The following is a 19213-nucleotide window of genomic DNA, read 5'->3' on the forward strand; positions in this document are numbered from 1 at the left end:
TATAGGAATAATCTAGGGAAAATTGATAAATATGAGAAATAAGTCTTATATTTAGGACCAAAATCAACTCAATAATTAGGTCCTATATTAAGGACCAGAGGAGTACTAATAATATTAATTTCACACAGGTCTTGCTTAAAATCCAAAGCAGGCTTGATCTTGTCTGCTTTTATCTGTTTTATTGGGGCTAGGCTGACTGGATCAAGCAAGCGTTTTGGCCCTTGATCAGGTCTGCTGAGGAAGATGTTAAGGTGGTTTAGTTTATGTTTTTGACTCAATGTTGTATGTTTTCTTCAAAAGGATATTGACTTAAGAAACTGTAGGATTTGTATTTGTAAGCTCAAGAGCAAATGGCATGATTTTTAGGAATTTCATAGTCTTTTGCTTTTAGTGCAATGTGTACACCCCTAATAAAGGGTCAATAACTTCTGTGGTCATGGCATAGATGTTAGCTGAGGTAGGGGCTGAAGGTGAATTTTGTACATGCCATATTTCCTCTATGCTGTTGCTCTCCCTAGTTTTGCAACAATGCTTATAACTTAGTCATGGACGTAATGAAAATTTTAGTTAAATTGAGGAAACTTGGTGTAATAAGAGTTTCAGATGTGCACACTATTTGTGGCTGTATAAAGGGCATTCTCATTAATGCCAAATGTCATCATGTAGGACAATGGACATTTCCAAAGAATGGCATCTTTTCAAGCACCCCCAGTGGGTTGGCCTCCTTCTCAAGGGATTCCAACTACCCCTGTAGTGAAAAGAGTCATCCGACTTGATGTACCTGTTGACAAATATCCAAATGTAAGTAAAACTTCTTGCTCTTGGACTACAGTTGATGTCAAGTTTTCTATTTCAATGTACTGTGGTTTTGACTCAAACCTTGGCAGTATAATTTTGTTGGCCGAATTCTGGGACCTCGTGGGAACTCATTGAAAAGGGTTGAAGCCATGACTGAATGTAGGGTTTACATCAGAGGTTGTGGCTCCGTGAAGGACTCTATCAAGGTGAATAATTATGCAGTATAGACTCCCTGAAGAATTGTGTTCTGACTTGATATATCTTTTTCAATTATGACTTTTTGATTTTAACACTTCCTAATTGTGGTGCTGGTTGAAATGAACTGGTTTATGTCACGGACATGAAAAACAAATCCCCCCCCCCCCCCAAAAAAAAAAAGCCTGAACAAATATGATTTTTTTTTTTTTTTTAATTTCCTAGACTCTCTTATGGAGCTTGAGTTTTCATTGTAGGAAGAGAAGCTTAAGGATAAACCTGGATATGAGCACCTTAAAGAGCCATTGCATGTGTTGGTGGAGGCAGAGTTTCCAGAAGACATTATCAATTCACGATTGGAACATGCCGTGGCAATACTTGAAAATCTTTTGAAGCCTGTGGTATTGATATATCATTTTTCATTTTAGTTTCACATCAATTGGGCATCTTTTTCTGTTCAAGTCATTAGTTTTTGTTAACATGCCAGGATGAATCTCTTGATCACTATAAGAAGCAGCAATTAAGGGAGTTAGCTATGCTGAATGGTACTTTGAGGGAAGAAAGCCCAAGCATGAGCCCAAGTATGAGTCCAAGCATGTCACCCTTTAACAGTACAGGAATGAAACGAGCCAAGACAGGAAGATGACCCTGATACGTTGACAGTGGTTCATATCTATATTAATAGATATATAATTATTCTCAAGCTAAGTTATCTACCTCTGGTCTGTTTAAAAGGCATCATGGCCTTTTCACTGATATAGCTGACCTGAGTCACCGGGGGGCAGAATCTTCACAAGCAGCTAGTTGGGATGCCACGGTTTTGGCACTGATTTGTTCGACATGTCTGATCGGGATGGGTTATTTACTTCATTCATTCTGTCTAGTAGGCTTTGAATGATGTCTATTCTTTGGTGTGTTGGTGACCCCTGGAACATTGACTGTCAGTTCACTTGTTATAGCAGTAACTAGAATTCAGGTGCTACAGAGTAGCATTACTCCTAATGTAATAGAAGATTCTTTACACTTGTCAGAACATTAGATTACATGCATATGTATAGATATGCGTGGTATTGACCCTAAAATAAATTGAGTAGAATGCTTTTGATTGTAATGTTGCGTGAACATTTTGACAACATTGTTGTTATTTCAAGTTAGCAAGTGGATTTGGTGAGTTCTGTATCTTGGGATTTCAAGTGGAACTATAAAGACAATAAGCCATCAATGCTCAGATGTTTGCCATGCCATAGCTTGTGGTGGTATGAACTGTAAATATCGCATTTATTTTTTGGTGTGCTGGTTTTGTTCCAAGTTTGCAGGTTATCATACTTGTCACTACAAAGAAGATTTGACTGAAGTATCAGATCAAACTGGGGTTGTAGGGACATGCTAAGTCAGGAAGATTTACACTTTCTGAATTTGTGTGGTTGAAAGACGCTTACTTTTAAGCCTTTTTGGCATGCTACTGTAAATTGATGCGGTTCTGTTCTAATACTTGTAATGAATAGATGATTGTGTAGTTGGCTGGAAAAAGGTTTTTAGACGTGTACCATGTTTATTTTAATTTAGTATTGGTCTGGCAGTGAACATGAGCATGTAAATTTTACGGTGGTAAGTAAAGTTTATTCTAAATGTGATGATTAGCATATATAATAAATCGTCAATAAATCCTGTGTAATGAGTCTGTAGAAAGCTGTCCACAACTAGTTTCATCTCTGTTTTAACGTTTCTTATAACTATTTCAATTAGGAGGGAACAAACACTGGTAATTAATTAATCAATTCAAATTGCAAAATGAGTTTTTTTTTTTTTTGGTTGCCTTCAGCCAAAATTACAAAGGAGTTGAATAACCCCCGGAAGAAAAAATTTATGTGAATTGTGTCATATATGACATTTAATCGTATTGTACATGAATATTTTTGAAAACACAGAATATATTTATTTCTGCGTCCCTGCGTGCATTTGAAGGCAGATCGCTCCTGCATTGCATACCCTTTCGCGTTATCATACGGAGTATCATTTTCAGTTGGCCAAGAAGAACATGAAAAGGGTCGTTGGCAAAAGGAAAAGATAAGATTAGAAAAGGGTCATTGGCCAAAAAAAAAAGAGAAGGAAAAGAAAAGGGTCATTTCCATCCGCGTCACTTCTATGATTAAATTTGCAATCTCACATGTCCATGCATTGAAAAGGAAAGAAACAAAGAAAAATACAAAAGAGGAAGATGTTTGTGTAAGATTTTACAAAGAAAATTAGATAAATTGCTTTGCATATTTAAGTATCTTATATTACACTGTAAAAATATTTATTCCATTATGATCTCATTAAGAAGTTTACGTCTCATTAATGAAGCTGGAAGTCTCGCAAGAGCTTGCACAGCGTTTTGTCCTGAAATGATAATAATAATAATAATAAAAAAGAATTGTGAACCTATCAAAATACCAATCAATATTCGCAATGTTAGAAAGCTATCCTACCTATTCGCACGTGGTGAACGTAATTTATTTTTAGTTTCACAAACTGTGTCGTGACCAGCAGTGTGGTGAACGGCAATGGTGGTGATAGGCGGCGGCGATGACAAAGGAGAGAGAACGCATTTTCCAGATAGGGGTAAAAGAGTAATTTCACTTTTATTCATAATTATTTCAAGGGAAAATTCCATAAAAAGAACCTAAAATTAGTGTTTTTCAATTTAACACCTAACATTTCAAAATGACAAAAAAAGAAGTAAACCTAAATTAGAATTTTGAAATTCAAGAGAAATAACAAAAAGGCCTCTTTTTTAATCCTATTGAAAAAATGTGTTATTAATCCCAAATCAAAACATGTTTCATAATCAGAACTTGTTATTCCTAAATGAATTTTCATTTTTAATTGACTCACATGTTATTTCACATGTTTGCATAGAAAAAAAATGCAATGTTAATCCCAAATCGAGACTTGTAATTTCACAATCTAGACATGTTATTTTTAGATAAATTATTATCATTTTTAATTAATTCATATGTTATTTCACGTTATGTACAAAAAAAATATGCTATTAATTTCAAATCAAAACTTATTATTTTACAATTAAAACTTGTTATTTCCAAATAAATTGTCATTCACAAATAATATTTTTGTCACTTCTCTCAAATTTTAAAATTTTAATTTAGATTTACTTCTTTCTCAGTTATTTTGAAGTGTTAAATGCTTAAATCAGAATATCATAATTTCAGTTTTTTTTTTGGTTGAAATTTTTCCTTATTTTTTCAAATTTTTCTATGAAGTTATTTTTTTAAAATTTTAAATATCATGCCAAACTGATTCATGATGAGATGATTATTATCACTTTGTTACATTCCATTCAATCCCCTTTCATTTTTTGTGAACCAAAGCAGCCCTTCATCATTACTACGTGGTCATTTGCACAGTAGCGTGCGGAGTAAACATGAATTCTGTCTTCTTCTTTTTTGTCAAATGGAAATACAATACTGTCTCCATAACCTTCACATACAGGTAGCTGTGAGAGTCGCGATGAAATAATTAAAGGAACAGGAATGGATGATTAAGTGTCAAGTTTCCTTATTGTAAAATCGTTTTTTCTTTGGGCATAGCTTCCAAATTAGATTAGCTTAAAATATAAAGAAACAAGGACGGTGGTAGGCTAGTTTTAAAAATTCTTGGTGCCTCTGTTTAACAAGTCCAAAACAAGCAGGATTTTCAATGAAACATCTCCATTCCCATCCATTATTTCCAGGCAAACATACCCTTAAGTTGGAACTTTTTAAGTGCTATTCAGTGATTGGAAACACAGATGCTGCGCCCACTTTATGAAGATCCTCTTCATTCACTTCACCCAGAATGATAAAGGCTAAAAGGGCTACGGTTGCCCCTAAAATATAACAAATGACAAGACGACATTCATGGAAATCATGTACTACTTTCAGTCCTAATTATAAAAATCAGTTGACTAATTTAAGAAGATTAAAAAAGTAAGTTGAGTTAGTTATTTGTCATATATAGGTGTTGTCTTTTCTAAAATATCCTTACTAATCAAGTGTATTGACTAGAACTCTTATTATTCGAAAGGCTACTTTGAAAAATATATATAAATATGAGAGACAAAGTGGATTGGAGTCTTATATTTAGAATCAAAATAAAAGTCAAACAAGGTATTATATTAAGGATCGGAGGTAGTATTGCTTTTCAACATGTCAAGACTGAATTTCAATTTAACACCTGAACATACCTGAGATGTATCACAAACTCCGAGTAACCATTTCCAATTACGTCTTACAATGTTGGGCTTCCTTACCAAACCGTATAAGAAATTAAATAACATATATCTATCTATGAAAAAATCATTGAATATCATTACAAACTTTTCAAATCCTAACCTCATCATGGAACACACTATCCATCTTGACTACGCAAGAAGCAAAATTTTCAAATGAGCACAACCACCTACACCTGCACGTAAAGAAAATGGAAATTGATATGGCATAATTATCAAATGGAAACATCATCCAAAAGAACCCAAAAATAAAAAAAAAATCATGATTCAAGTGTTAGCAGATATTGCATCTTTGCGGACTTTATCCTGATTAGAGAATTCAGTGTCAACATGAAGTAAAAGGAGAACATTAATATCATGAAAAGGTAACTTTGTACAGTAGAGGCAATTGATGTTCATTAGTGAAAAGGTTTGTCGGCTGCATAGATTGGTTATGGATAGCAAAAAGCTTGATGTAGGTTCAGAATTTTTTCTTACGGTCCAACGATGTAATTTTAGAGGTTAGTTAGTTCATCAAATACCAAAGGAAGAATTCCAGGTTTGCATTTTTTTATTTTTTATTTTTAATGATTGGAAGATTTTTCTATCGGTTCACCAATGGCTAGCCAAGCCATGAAACTAAAGAAAGTACGCATGGTCTTCATGTTCCAGTCAGCAGGGAAAACAAAAAGTTAAACTATGAATGAAGACCAACCTCAAATACAATCATCGCAAGATTTTGAACTTCAGAGGTCACTCCCTGATGCCAAGCTCAAGCTCTAACTCATCATCCTCTTCAAACAATTTCAAAAGGCGAGCATATTGCTCTTCTCTTTTCTTCTTCTGCCACAACTTAAACAGGCAAAAAAAGAACAGCAAAACTACCACAAGTGCGATCACTATAATGGCAACCGTAGAACCCTTTCTTTTAGGCTTATCATGGGCACCAGATGAATCATCAGAAACGCCTGAAGAAAAAAATACCCTAGAAATCAGATGGTGCGGATCTGCACAAGTCTGAGAGAAAGACAAAGCGCAAAGGATTTGACTGAAGAGCATAACCATAGTTCTCATACCAACTAACGTGAAGGAAAATACAAACTGAAATTTAACATAATCAGTGCAATCTGAAAGTAGTACAAGTTTTCAACCCAAGTAGTGGAACATGATCAAGAAATAATAATCACGTCCGCAAATAAGGTCCACCACTGAAGTTATAATCGGGAAAGAGTCAATGTCCTAAAATTATGCCGGGGTGCTTATTGCTAAAGCCTAAAAGAATACACATATCAAGCATATCAAGTAGGAGTTCGAGCTTCAGCAGTCATAGAATGATTTAAAGCTTCAAAATTTTGCCTTTTAAGAAGCATGTACTTAGATTACATCGAATACTAAGAAAAACAATTCGTCCAAATAACAGATAAACACAAGACAAACCAAATTCATCCATCAAAATTTTGTACACGGTCAATCAAGTAGCCTATTTTGCACAACCAGAGGTGGGTTATAGATGCCATCATCCAAAAGCGCGAAATCACTGTCGACAGTCATCGGCATCATAATTTCATTTATACATTTCCAGTCTTTCTTAGACATAAGAAAACGGCCAGAAAATTTCTCAAAAAGCAACTGAAAATATTGGCACAGCTTATGCATCTATTAAAAGGAAATTAACTAGCCCTAAGAACTACAGTGAATATGAATTTTGATCAATAAACACGGACATAAAACAGAGAAGCAACATGCCAACCCAAATAAAGCTACAAATCAAATGAATATCGAGCCAAATCAAGCGAAAAGCTCAAGGAATTGCGATAAAAAAAGGAGCAGAGATGGGTGGGGCAAACCTAGGATGAATTGTAAGGAGCACAAAAGGAAAAATATGAAGAAATTGAGCGATCTGCTTCGGGAAATTGCACTCATTTCTGCGCGTCTGGAGAGATCGCGGACTTTGAGCAACGCGTCAATGGATTTCTCAAAGCTCTCAAATTCGATAAAAATTTATTTTGACAATTTGTTTACTCGTTTTGATGTTTGGTTCGGTGGACCCCATTCTCTTGTTTTTTGTTTTTGTTTTTGACCGGAAGACCCCATTCTCTTGTTTACTAGTCTGGAAAGAAACGCAGAAAAACTTTTACGAGAATTATATTTTATTTTATATCATTCTATGAAAATTAATTACATAAACTGAAATAGGGTAGAAAATAAAGAATTTACATAAAAAATTATTTTAAAATTATTAGATAAAATTAATACGAAATATAATTATGTATTTTACATTTTAGCTTTTTCTTTTTTATTTCTTATTAAATCTCTCAGCGGAAAGTCATTAGATCACAAGTATTTAGGTAAAAAAACAATATCCCAATATCAATATCATTAAATACAATTATTAAAAATTGTAAGAAATCTTAACATAAATAAATATTTTTTAAAAAGAAATCGATGCAAATGATTAAATAAACCCGCCAAATCTAGTTTGATCAACTCTTTCTGATCATCAAACTTTTGATTTCTTTAGCTTGTTTAACTTTTATTATGTTAAAAACTTATAATCATATATAATTCTTCCAGGTTGAAGAAAAAATAACACTACAAAAACTAATTGTATCCGATTATGAAATTTTAAACTTTTATTAATAAAATTAAATTAAATTTCAGAAACCAAATCCATAAGTAAGGTGGAAGGACTAAAATTTATTATTCTTTTTATACCACAAGTTTCATTGTATTCATTTTTTTGAAAAAAAAATTACAAGACAAGCTGATTTAAATATCTTGTTAACGAAACAAAATAAATAGCTTGTCTTAAATATCCTGTTAACAAAACGTCTCAAACTCTATTTTCAAACCGCCAAAAAAGGATTATAATATCATGCGTTACGCAAAATCCCTAAAATAAATCACTATAAATTATAACTATAAATAATGCAATTATTTGCTCGTTTGTGTTTATTGATTGATATGTAATTGCTTTAAAAGCCGTATGTTTGAATAACCATGTAAATAATTTTCAAACTGGCTACAAACGTCCAATCCATGTCATAATAAATTATAAACCTCTCCTAAATCTAGTTTTTTTTCATTGAAAAAAAAAACCTTTTTTTTTCGTATCCTTTTATTTTTCTCAATAAAAATGAACCTTTCGATATTATTTAGACGAATTACGAGTCCGTAAAACACGCCACGGTGAACACTAAAAGACATCGTCGATTTATTTATTTTGGAAACAAATAGGGTGAGAGATGCAATGTGCAAAGCCGCCATGCAGAAGATTCTGCCAGCATGAGCCACTTCCCGAAATTTTCAGGATAGTGACAATAGGTTTTGTACAGCAAAGGCTTTTCTTTTACTTTCCTTTTATAAAAGGGGGAAATTATCTTTACTAACTACAGTGGATTCATATTTATATTTAGAATTTATAAGTTCTTGTTAACCTCATTGTATCCCTGCAGTCAAAATTGTAGTAATTGCAATATCAAGCAGTTGAATAACACTGTTTCTCAAGCTAAGTACAGCCAAGGCTTCGCTTTTAATTGGAAAAGGAAATAATTAATTCTACCGAAGTCAAGGAAACATGACAAAAACATACCCTTTCAACAAGGGATTGGTGGTTCACTTGAAGCATTTGGCATCCAGAAGAGGCTGTCCCTCAAAAGGCTCATAATCTTCAATCATCTGATTGACACGCTCCTTTTGAGCTTCATCTGAGATGTCAACCTTAGTCCATTCGTAGAGCTCCATGTCATAGCACTCATCAATCACAAATTGGGGGATTTCTTGCCCACGGAATAGCCATAATCCCTTCACCTTGAATGGTGGTTCTGAACCGATCACAAGCATTTTCCCAAATGCATACTTGCGGGCCAGATCCATCCTCTGAAGAAATCCACCAACCTTGTTCATGGTCACAAAGGAAACAGTATTCTCATCGTTGTATTTGTAATCACAGAACCAAAGAGAGTATCCCTCAGGATCATACATGTCCCAAAATCCTGCAACAAGGATAACATTAGATCTTACAAATAATATTGCACCTTAGTGTCTCTAGAACTAGGCAGCTTATATTAGAAATTTTGAAACATAGCTAAACTTGTATGTTTAATAGCATTAAATTTGTTAAATAGAGTTCATACCTTTGATTGCAACCTCACGGAAGTTGGTTTTAGTGTTTGAGTAGAGTCTTTTCCACTCATCCAATATCATCTTACTTGGAGGAAGGAGGTCAAGGGGATTCTTGGGTTTGGGCTTTGGCGCCTCCTCTTCTGCATCTGCAGGTTTTTCTGCTTTTGGAGCCTCTTTCTTAGTCTCTTTCTTTGGTTCATCCTTTCCCTTCTGTTTAGCCGATTCTTTGGTCTGAGAAGGCTTCTTTGCAGATTGAATAGGAGGAACAGCTTCAGTCTGCTTGACCTCGCCTAAAAATTTTTTGAATTTTGGCTGGTTGACCAAGGTCCAGAAGTATCTCTCAACATGAGGAAACTCTGAGGTGAAGCTCTTGGTCATGAGACAATTGAAACCAAAAAACAAATTGCATGTCATGATGATGTCAGCCAGGGTCACAGAATGGCCAACCAGGTAAGTATTTGAGGCAAGGTGAGTGTTCAAAGCACCCAATGCTCTTTTCAATGCAGAAATTGCAGCCTCCTCAACCTTCATCCAGAAACGTTAAGAGATTAGGCAAATAAAATACCTGGGCAGCACAAAATTAAAGGAGATAACCCAAAAAGGGGGGGGGACTTGAAAACACAAACCACCATTTTCATGTCAACAAGAAGAATGAACATGAGAATTCATCATTTAGCTGTAACATTTCTACAGCACAGCTAACTATCCCTATAATTTCAACAGTACACTTAACTACACTTGTGTATTCAGTGCTGAGCTGAAGTTCGTTGGTGAATAAATTTTACAAGGATTTTCCACAGGATAACAGGAACTGTTGAAAAGTATAATGACACGTGGATTATATAATGGAATTAAAACCAATTCCTAAGAATACAGACTTCATAACATATTCTGAGGCAAATAAACAGAGCGAAACTATTAACAGTAACACAACCTACCGGGGCAAGGTATGGAGTATATCCCATTCTTGGTATGAACCAAATTCGAAGATTAGCATCAATCTCCAATGAAGAAAAATCAATCCATTGTTCGATGTGACCCTGATTCATTAAGATAAATGATCAGATATAAGCAAAAATGCACTTAGTGATGCATGCAACATCATTCTAGAACTAGAGGTCTTCTGCACACTTCATAAGAGGGTGGGATACAACAGAGACCCCAACAAGTGAATGATGGAAAAGAATTAGAGAAGCTTACATAATCAATGGGAGCGCATCCGAATAGAGGACTGTCAGCCTTCAAGCGAGCAACTGCAGCAAAAAAAACATATATATATATATAGACATAAACTAACACTATTAAAAAGTTGAAAGAATGTACAGTGAATGAAATCATACCATAGCGTGCAATTGCATTGCTCTCAAATATCGGACCATCTGGGGTTTCCAAAACAGGAACCTGTAAAGATAATGCATCTCAAATTCTCAAATAAGTTCAAGCTAAAGTAAAAAATTTCTTTATTGCAGAGAGAAATACAAGTAGCATGCCTTGCCAATAGGGTTCATCTTCAGAAACTCAGGAGTTTTATTAGAGACACCCATCTCAAAATCTTCGGACACTTTAAGTTGCACACCCACATACTCTGCTGCAATAAGTGCCTTATAACCATTTTTGTTTGTGTTCCTCCCAGGGTACAGGATCTGGGCATAAACAACAAAATAAACAACAGCAGAGATTCATTAAAAAGTTTAGCCATCAAAGTTCCAAAACAAGCCAATATTAGTTTGCAACGAAGAAAAGTGATACTATGCAACTCCTACAAGAAATTGGTGGCAAAATTATTAAGCATGTGAAGATGAGTAATTCCTCGATTGTTGGATGGAAATGAAGAGTAAGAAATGCAAAAACACCTTATTTACCTCTATCCCCTTTCTTTTATTGTAAATATATTCATGTAGGTGGAGCCAAAAAGGGTCATTTGATAGCTTATCCACATATGAATGCTACTCTTCTTTGATGAAACTAAGTATTGGAAGGAAAACGCATCCTTTACATTGCGTGACACCAACACGTGAAGGTGTATTGTTTACTTTCCATTCTTTTTCCAAACGTTCCCGAGAGATAGAGAACCAAATCAGCGTTAATTCCATAACAGATTGAAATTACAATGCATCACGGTTCACCCGGCTTTAAACAACATAGTAAAGTATATCCCAGAGCACGAATATACAAGCATGCTGATGCACTTATACAAGCATGCAAGAAACCCTCCATATTCCCGACAGAGTTCAATTGATGTAATTTCCCCATGATCATCTCATTGTTTGTGTCCCAGAGAAATTATTAGAATTGAATGAAATTTACCAGCGCCATGGCTTCACGGGAAAACGTACCGCTCCTCCTCTAATTCAAGATCTGATCACCAAAGCCACAAGGAAAAAAAAAAAAACCGATCAATCTACAAAAGCAACTTGGCAACAGAAAAATGACTTTTTTTTTCAGTCTCATTCAGAAAATAAGCGAAAAGAACAAAATTCAACTCGTATATAGACCTTATTCTTTTTCAATGAAAACGAACACAGTATACACAGCAAGCCAGTCATCAGAAATGAACAGATAGTAAGATTAGGAAACTAGAGAGATCTTACAATGCGAACGTTCTCCTGAAGCACAAGCGCAGCAACTGTGTGAAGGAAGCAAGAGCAAGACAACGCAAGTATAATACGGCAAGCTAGGGTTTTTGATCGTAAAGGGAGTGGGAGAAGGTAGAACGGTGGCCTCACGTGGTTTTATTCCGTTGCTTAGTGGGCGAGTGGGGGAGAAATGATTTTTTACTTTTAAAAACGAAAGCGAAAAAATGGATGTTGAAATTAGAACAAAGAAATTGAATATAGTTTTATTTTACTATTTGTCACAATATGTCTGAAATATTATTTCAGCCAATTTCTATATTTGAAGTTTAAAAAAATATTAAATAAATAAATGTATATAATTTAAAATTCTAAAAATATGATTGAAAATGTTAAAATTTTAACAAGCTAAATTTACGTTAAATACGGATTGTTTTGTTCCAGACTCATGACGTAACGATGGTTGGGTCAAAGGAATGAAAGAAAGTTTGTTTTCCGTAATTGTGATTTTAAGGTGAAGGTTAAAAAAAATATTGATCTTATGAGATTTGTGTGGATTTTAAAAATAGAAAAGAGATTTTTCATAATTAAGTTAAATTGGAGGTGAGATCAGTGCATTTTACTCATTTTAAATTAATAATAAAAAGTATAATACTTAAATTCCTTATATTAATTACGTCAAGTTATTTAATTACACATAACTGTGTACCTTATTTTTAAAATGTTAGTATTTAATAATATTTAATTATAAATTCACATCAATAAAAAAACATATAATCATACATAATTAAAGAACCTGACATAATGAATATAAAAAAAATTTAATGTAAGTTTTTTCCTAATGAAAATGTCAAATATTACGCAAATTTGCCACACAAAAAAAAAAACACATCACATCCAAATAATTGTACTTTCGAAATAATTCCAGTCTTATTTGAATTGAATGGATCAAGTGATTTTATGATACCAAATGGAAGGTTTGGTTAGAGTGGAAAAAACAATTCGATTTCTTGTCACGAGAGCTTGATTGGCTTTTGTAACCCCAAAATCACATCAAGAGGCAATTTGAGTCCAAAAATTCTGATTGGATAGGCATTAAAGCCAAAAGATTTAGGGGGTGTTTGGTAAAACCAAAACTACGGTTTCAGAATCACTTTTCCGCAAAATAAGGTAACCTCCTCCACATATTTACTTCGTAATCCGTAAAAGCACTTCTGAAACCATAGTTTGGTTTCTATCCAAACACCCCCTTAAAGTTAGATGGATAATCAAACTAGCTTTTTATAAGAACATGTACAAACATAAATATAGTTGAGATAAAAACCACATTTACAAAGGTTTAATCCATGCCAGTGGTTAGCTTTTCTCTGCTGTCTTCATTGAAACTTTGAATTATTTAGACAGCTTTTAATGAGACAAAATAATTTGCATTTTTTAAAAATTATTGAATTTGAATAATCAAGGTGGATCCAATAATTTACAATTGTTGTGGTTTCTCCATTAAATGGGGGAAAGCCATTAAAAAAAGCGAGTTTACATAGGAGTTACATATTATAATTACACTATTATTTTTTCAAGGTTTAATATAATTTATGGTACTATAAATTTATCTTCATTTTGGTTTTGATTCTTTAAATTTCAAACTATACGTTTTGGTCCTTCAAGAACAAAATGGTCTATATTTTTATTAAACTATAGGATTATGTTTGCAATGGTAAGAAGCTTGATAAACAAAAACCTATTATTTAAAACTTGAAATATTAAAACTAAAATGAGGATAAATTTAAGGGACCAAAAATTGTATTAATCATTTTTTAATCATATACTACACCTTTTTTTTCCCGCATACTTTTGGCTGGGTTTTAATATCTCTTCAAATGTATAATTACATATGGTGAAATCAAGACTGGCAAAAAAAAGAAGGTGAAATTAAGAGGTGTTTGGTTGGGTTGGATGATTTATAAGATGAAACCAAACATGCCAACTTAAAATAGCAAGGGTATGTGTCTTCGCTGGCTTGGGGCGTCAGATGGTTGCCTGATCTTCCTAGGGACACAATCACTCATACTCCCTTCGAGGGGTCAACCTAACTATCCCTTTTTTCCCAATACAAAAGCAATCATGAGCTTGATTCTTGAAGAAAGAAAAATGAAAACAAAAACCTCGAAATTATGAAATTCTAATTCAGGTAATTAACACTTCAAAACTCAGAGGAGAAAGTGAGGCCTGATCTGATATTTTGGAAATATAGTTAAATAACTAAAATACTCTTGTTTCAAAATTGTCATTATTAATAAATTTCTTGTCATTTTTTATTCAATATTTGTTATTGTGAATTCACAATTTGTTAGTAAATAACTTGTCATTGTAAGTAAATTTCTTATCATTTATTGTTGAACACTTGTCATTGCCAGTTCACTAAATTTTTTTGAAAAAGGACATTTTAATTATTTAACTATATCTGCAAGATACCAAATCAAGCATAACTTCCTCCCCTAATATTTTGAAGTGCTAGGTACTTGAATTGGAATTTTAAAATTTCTAGATTCTTTTTTTGTCATTTTCCAAAGAAAAACACTAAGAGAAAGTAAATCATATTTAAAAGACTTCCCCCAATCCTAATTCAAGTTAGGTTAATATTACCTCCGGTCCTAATTATAAGAGTTGGTTGAGTAATTTGACGAAATTAAGAAAAGAAGTTAAGTTAGTTATTTATAATAAATATATGTTGTCTTTCCTAAAATATCTTTGCTAATTAAGTGCATTGATTATAACTATCATTGTTAAAAGGATTATTTTGAAAAAAATGTATAAATATGAGAGATAAAGGATTGGATCTTATATTTAGGACCAAAATAAATGTTAAACAAGGGTTTATATTAAGGACCGGAGGTAGTATAATTTTTAGTTCCTCAAATTTTAAACTCTAGGTTTTGGTCTCTCAAGTTTCTTTTCATTTAAATCATTAGTCCATATAATTTAATAAAAATCAAAACTTATTGTTTGAAATTTAAAATACTAAAATCAAAATAAGAATAAATTTAAAAAATTAAAAATTAAATTAACCCTTCAAGATACAAATTTTGGGATAAGGGCAAGCAATTGTTTTTATAAGTTAATAAAAAAATTAGGGGTAAAATTATACCATTAAAAAATAAGATCAAAGTAAAATTGCATTTTTACCCAATAAATAAATTTTTTTTTTGAAAAATAATTTTTGTTACATATTTATTATCTATATTTAATTAATGTTCGTATTTCCAAGCTAACAACTACAAGACGTTTTTTCACCTACTCGAGTCTTTAATTCTGACCTGGTTTATTAAGATATTCATGTCTGACAAAATTTGTCTTTGCTTGATTCTTGCTTTCGTCGGAGATTTCGACGTGGAAAACAGAATTGGTTAAAATTTTTCTATAAAGGGTAATTGCGATTTGCGATGCTCAGATCCGAGAAAACTAGAAGGGCATTTTAGTCATGATGCTGCTGTAATACTCTCACTTCCACTCACACTACTCAGGCCAACATTGCATAAATCCAGAGGTTCCGTTTTCAATTTCATTGATTTTTCTCTGACTCGCATCTTCTTTCTTCTTCCTCTCGCGTCCGATTTCCCAGGGTACGAGCGCTTTAAGTTTTTATTTTTTTTCACTTCCATTTTTGTTCGCTTAATTTTCTGAATTTGCTATAAAAAGGCGATTTTTTCCTTATAGGGAGACAGAAAATGGCGAGGAGACCCGACGAAGAATACGATTATTTGTTCAAGGTGGTCTTAATCGGTGATTCGGGTGTTGGGAAGTCCAATCTCCTTTCGCGATTCACCCGCAATGAATTTTGCTTGGAGTCCAAGTCCACCATTGGTGTTGAATTCGCCACTCGTACCCTAGAGGTCTTTCTCTCTGTTCTCTCCTTCTCTATCTCATTCAGTGTGATAGTTATGGCAGTGCTAACGGCGACTCTATTTTCCATCTGATCTGTGCTTAAGAATTCAGTATGGAAATGAATGGTTTAAACAGACTCTCTGTGTGTGTTTGATCTCATGCCTATCAAGTTTTGGCTCTATTCGGAATCGTATCGGATCTAAGTCTGATTTTTTTTTTTTTTAAATAAACTGGGTTTGTCCCAGATCTGTTTTCTTATTTTAACTGTTCGCTTCCTGGATTGTCAATACGAGTGTAACATTTGATTTGGGTCCTGGGAACTGGGTTATGTTCTGAATTTAAAGTGAATGCTCTTCAAATTTTGCTTTGCTACCCGGAGTGATGCTTTTGAATATCATATTTTTCACTGATATCTTGATCGGTCCTTTTCTAATTTTCACTCTTATTGCATCATCTAATACTTGAACCATGAAGTGCTAATTGTTTGTCACTGATAATCGATAAGTTCATTTTGCTTCTATAGAAGTTGCAGTGAGATTGGGACCACCGCGTGATAATCATTTCTTATTCTTTGAAATCTTAGTTTATTCCAACAGCCTGTCGGTTAGTGGCATTGAGGTTTGATGCCTGAGTTTTCATTTTCCTGATGCTTTTCAATATCCACACCCCCCCCCCCCGCCCAGAACCAAAAAAAAGAAAGAAAGAAAAATCTCCGGTCTAAATTTAATCCTTACTTAATTTCCATAGTGTCTTGGTATGGTTTTAACGGATCATACTTGGTCAGTGAAAGAGTAATTCCTATCAAGCTATAGCACATCAATGGCCTGCAGTCAGTTGTGTTTATATTTTATTCCCCAATTTTCTGAAACTATGATTATGATTGTGAGAAATGTATTTACATTTTTGTTTGATGATATCCATTCAACTTGTCTTGGTAGGTTTATTATTGTGGAATAATGAATGAGAATGCATTAATATTTAATACACCCATTATTCATTGAAACAAGATAGCTGAGTAATCTGTTAGAGATGATGCCTTGATGCCAATAGAGGCATCCAGAGAGGAACTGGGGCAGTGACCAAGTTTTGTGTCTCTTGATTGTAAAAGTCTGCATTTTTGGTTTTCTATTTTTTAATGCCCTTTTAGTCTGATTGCTGGCTAAAAAATTGTCTTGAGTGATTTATAGTGAAAGTTTTGTAGAATCAGTTTGTGATATCTTCGTAATTCGTAAAATATTCCCGTGCACTGAAAAGTGCTGACATGGATGTCCAGGTTGAGGGGAGAACCATCAAAGCTCAAATATGGGATACTGCGGGACAGGAACGATACAGAGCAATAACCAGTGCCTACTATCGTGGTGCTCTTGGAGCTCTTCTGGTCTATGACGTAACAAAACCTACAACATTCGAGAACGTTAGCCGTTGGCTAAAGGAGCTTAGGGACCATGCTGATGCTAACATTGTGATCATGTTGATTGGGAACAAGACAGATCTGAAGCATCTTCGAGCTGTCGCCACGGAAGATGCCCAGAGTTACGCCGAGAAAGAAGGCCTTTCGTTCATCGAGACGTCTGCTCTTGAAGCTACCAATGTTGAGAAGGCTTTTCAGACGATTCTTGCAGAGATATACCGCATCATCAGCAAGAAGTCACTGTCTTCCGGTGAGCCTGCGCCTTCTTCTGTTAAAGAAGGGAAGACTATAACAGTTGGGGGAGCTGAGCCAGCAAAGAAGCCTTGCTGTACATCTTCTTGAAGTAATTGTAACTTGCATTAGTTTTCCCTACACCTTTCTCGGTTTTCCAGTATCATACTATCATTATATCACATGTGGGTTGTTAAATTTGCTTGTTTTGTTTATCATTCTTTTGGAACAATATTTTGTTGTTACAAAGTTTTATAATGATTTCTTACGGTTGTTTTGCGCATTGCGATTTGTCTCTGTCTCAAGGACGCGGAATTTAGGTGCAGCTATTAGAACCTGGAGTTTACTTGGACAACATAAAAGAAAAAGGACAAAAGCTTAATACTCCTTTGATGATGGGAATTAATTAATTAATTTGAGGTGATTGAGAAAGTTAGATAAATTAATTAATTATAACAAATGTGGCTTGATTTTTTAAACTACTTTTGTGTTACGTTATATTATATATTAATTTATAAGTTATATAAATTGGTTTCCAAGAAAATGATAAATGTGATAAATAAACAAATTGAACAGAGACTTTGTATTTATGATTAAACTATGATTAAAATTAACCATAAACTAGCCTTTGTATCTATTTAGGATAGGAGTGTTATTTTTAAATGTTTGGTACTAGCCAGTCCATAAGAATATAATAAATGGGTTCGTTAAACACCTAACTAAAATTACATTATTAGATTTTTATTACATCTGTTTGTGTAAGAGAATAAGCAAGAGATCTGTTGTGATGGGGATGGAAAGAATTAATGAATCAACATATGCAGGCGTACACACGTACAGGTATCTATATATTGTATCGTTTGGAGTGGGTTGGAAAATTATTTCTTGGAGAATTAAGGGTGCACTAATATCTTAAATCATATATTTTCTAAGATATTGGATGGTCATGATGATTACAAATTTCTAAGAAATTATTTCATCATAACGTCAAAATTTAAGAAATATTACATAAAATGGCGTCGCCGTATAAACTATGATATTTGACATTAGATATTTTGAATATTGGCTACTAAATTATACTCTCATATAACTTTTTTCTCGTATGTTTAGGTCCTCCAAAAATTCATTAACTAAATGACTCATGCAAAGGTCAATGTTATATTTCACCGAAAAAGAAAGGTCAATGTTATAAAGAATCAGGATTTCAGCTAATTTTAATTTAAAGTTCAAATCACCAGGCATAAAAAATCAAGAAAATATAGTCCATATTCTACTGAGGAGAATTGCATTTTTTCCCTGGTGATCACGCTTTGAGAGATGAAGCTCTTGCTTGTTCATTGTCCCATTCACTTTTTGAAGTAGTATACCACTATTTTTTTAACGATATCTAATCGTTACATTTATTTATATTAATTTCATAATTAAAGATATAGTATTATTTTAAATAACCAGAAGCAAGGACTGCCTTGCATCGCTTGGTTAATTCATGGGGGCCAACGGCTCAAACACACTATCTAAAGCAGCAATGCAGATTCTTTATTGTCATGAGTTATAACATATAATACATTTTTAAAAAATATATATAAAGCAAAAAAAAAAAGTTGGGGAAAAATTTCTCCCATAAAAAAATTGTATTGGTGAACATGAACTAAGTTAAAGTATTGGTACTCCGTATGTACAACTTTTGCAGAATACTAGTACTTCCTTTAGATAAAAACTTACTAGATTTTTCTCATAAATAAAATTTCA

General features: G+C 33.5%; 3 protein-coding genes and 1 long non-coding RNA gene across 4 annotated transcripts; 2 read left to right on the forward strand and 2 right to left on the reverse strand.

Moving 5' to 3' along the window:
* Positions 1 to 472: 472 nt before the first annotated feature.
* On the forward strand, positions 473 to 2237 carry LOC114723008 (KH domain-containing protein At1g09660/At1g09670). The gene is made up of 4 exons (XM_028909154.1): positions 473 to 801; positions 888 to 1004; positions 1251 to 1394; positions 1481 to 2237. The coding sequence occupies exons 1-4, from the start codon at positions 688 to 690 to the stop codon at positions 1637 to 1639; spliced, it is 534 nt and encodes a 177-aa protein (XP_028764987.1). The 5' UTR covers positions 473 to 687; the 3' UTR covers positions 1640 to 2237.
* Positions 2238 to 5144: 2907 nt separating this feature from the next.
* Positions 5145 to 7235, reverse strand: LOC114723013 (uncharacterized). The gene is made up of 3 exons (XR_003738198.1): positions 7090 to 7235; positions 5958 to 6210; positions 5145 to 5439 (listed from the first exon to the last, which is right to left on the reverse strand). It is a non-coding gene; the product is annotated as an uncharacterized LOC114723013 (long non-coding RNA).
* Positions 7236 to 8688: 1453 nt separating this feature from the next.
* LOC114723015 (elongation factor 1-gamma) lies at positions 8689 to 12069 on the reverse strand. The gene is made up of 8 exons (XM_028909160.1): positions 11959 to 12069; positions 11675 to 11725; positions 10858 to 11010; positions 10708 to 10768; positions 10568 to 10620; positions 10306 to 10407; positions 9379 to 9892; positions 8689 to 9237 (listed from the first exon to the last, which is right to left on the reverse strand). Exons 2-8 carry the CDS (start codon positions 11681 to 11683, stop codon positions 8858 to 8860), a joined length of 1272 nt encoding a protein of 423 aa, XP_028764993.1. The 5' UTR covers positions 11684 to 11725; positions 11959 to 12069; the 3' UTR covers positions 8689 to 8857.
* Positions 12070 to 15460: 3391 nt separating this feature from the next.
* LOC114723016 (ras-related protein RABA2a) lies at positions 15461 to 17753 on the forward strand. Its single transcript, XM_028909161.1, has 3 exons — positions 15461 to 15560; positions 15655 to 15830; positions 17096 to 17753. The coding sequence occupies exons 2-3, from the start codon at positions 15666 to 15668 to the stop codon at positions 17573 to 17575; spliced, it is 645 nt and encodes a 214-aa protein (XP_028764994.1). The 5' UTR covers positions 15461 to 15560; positions 15655 to 15665; the 3' UTR covers positions 17576 to 17753.
* Positions 17754 to 19213: the final 1460 nt, after the last annotated feature.

Source organism: Neltuma alba, unplaced genomic scaffold (assembly GCF_004799145.2).
Source record: "Neltuma alba isolate B1F8T4 unplaced genomic scaffold, ASM479914v2 tig00012117_pilon, whole genome shotgun sequence".
Classification (NCBI taxonomy): Eukaryota; Viridiplantae; Streptophyta; class Magnoliopsida; order Fabales; family Fabaceae; genus Neltuma; species Neltuma alba.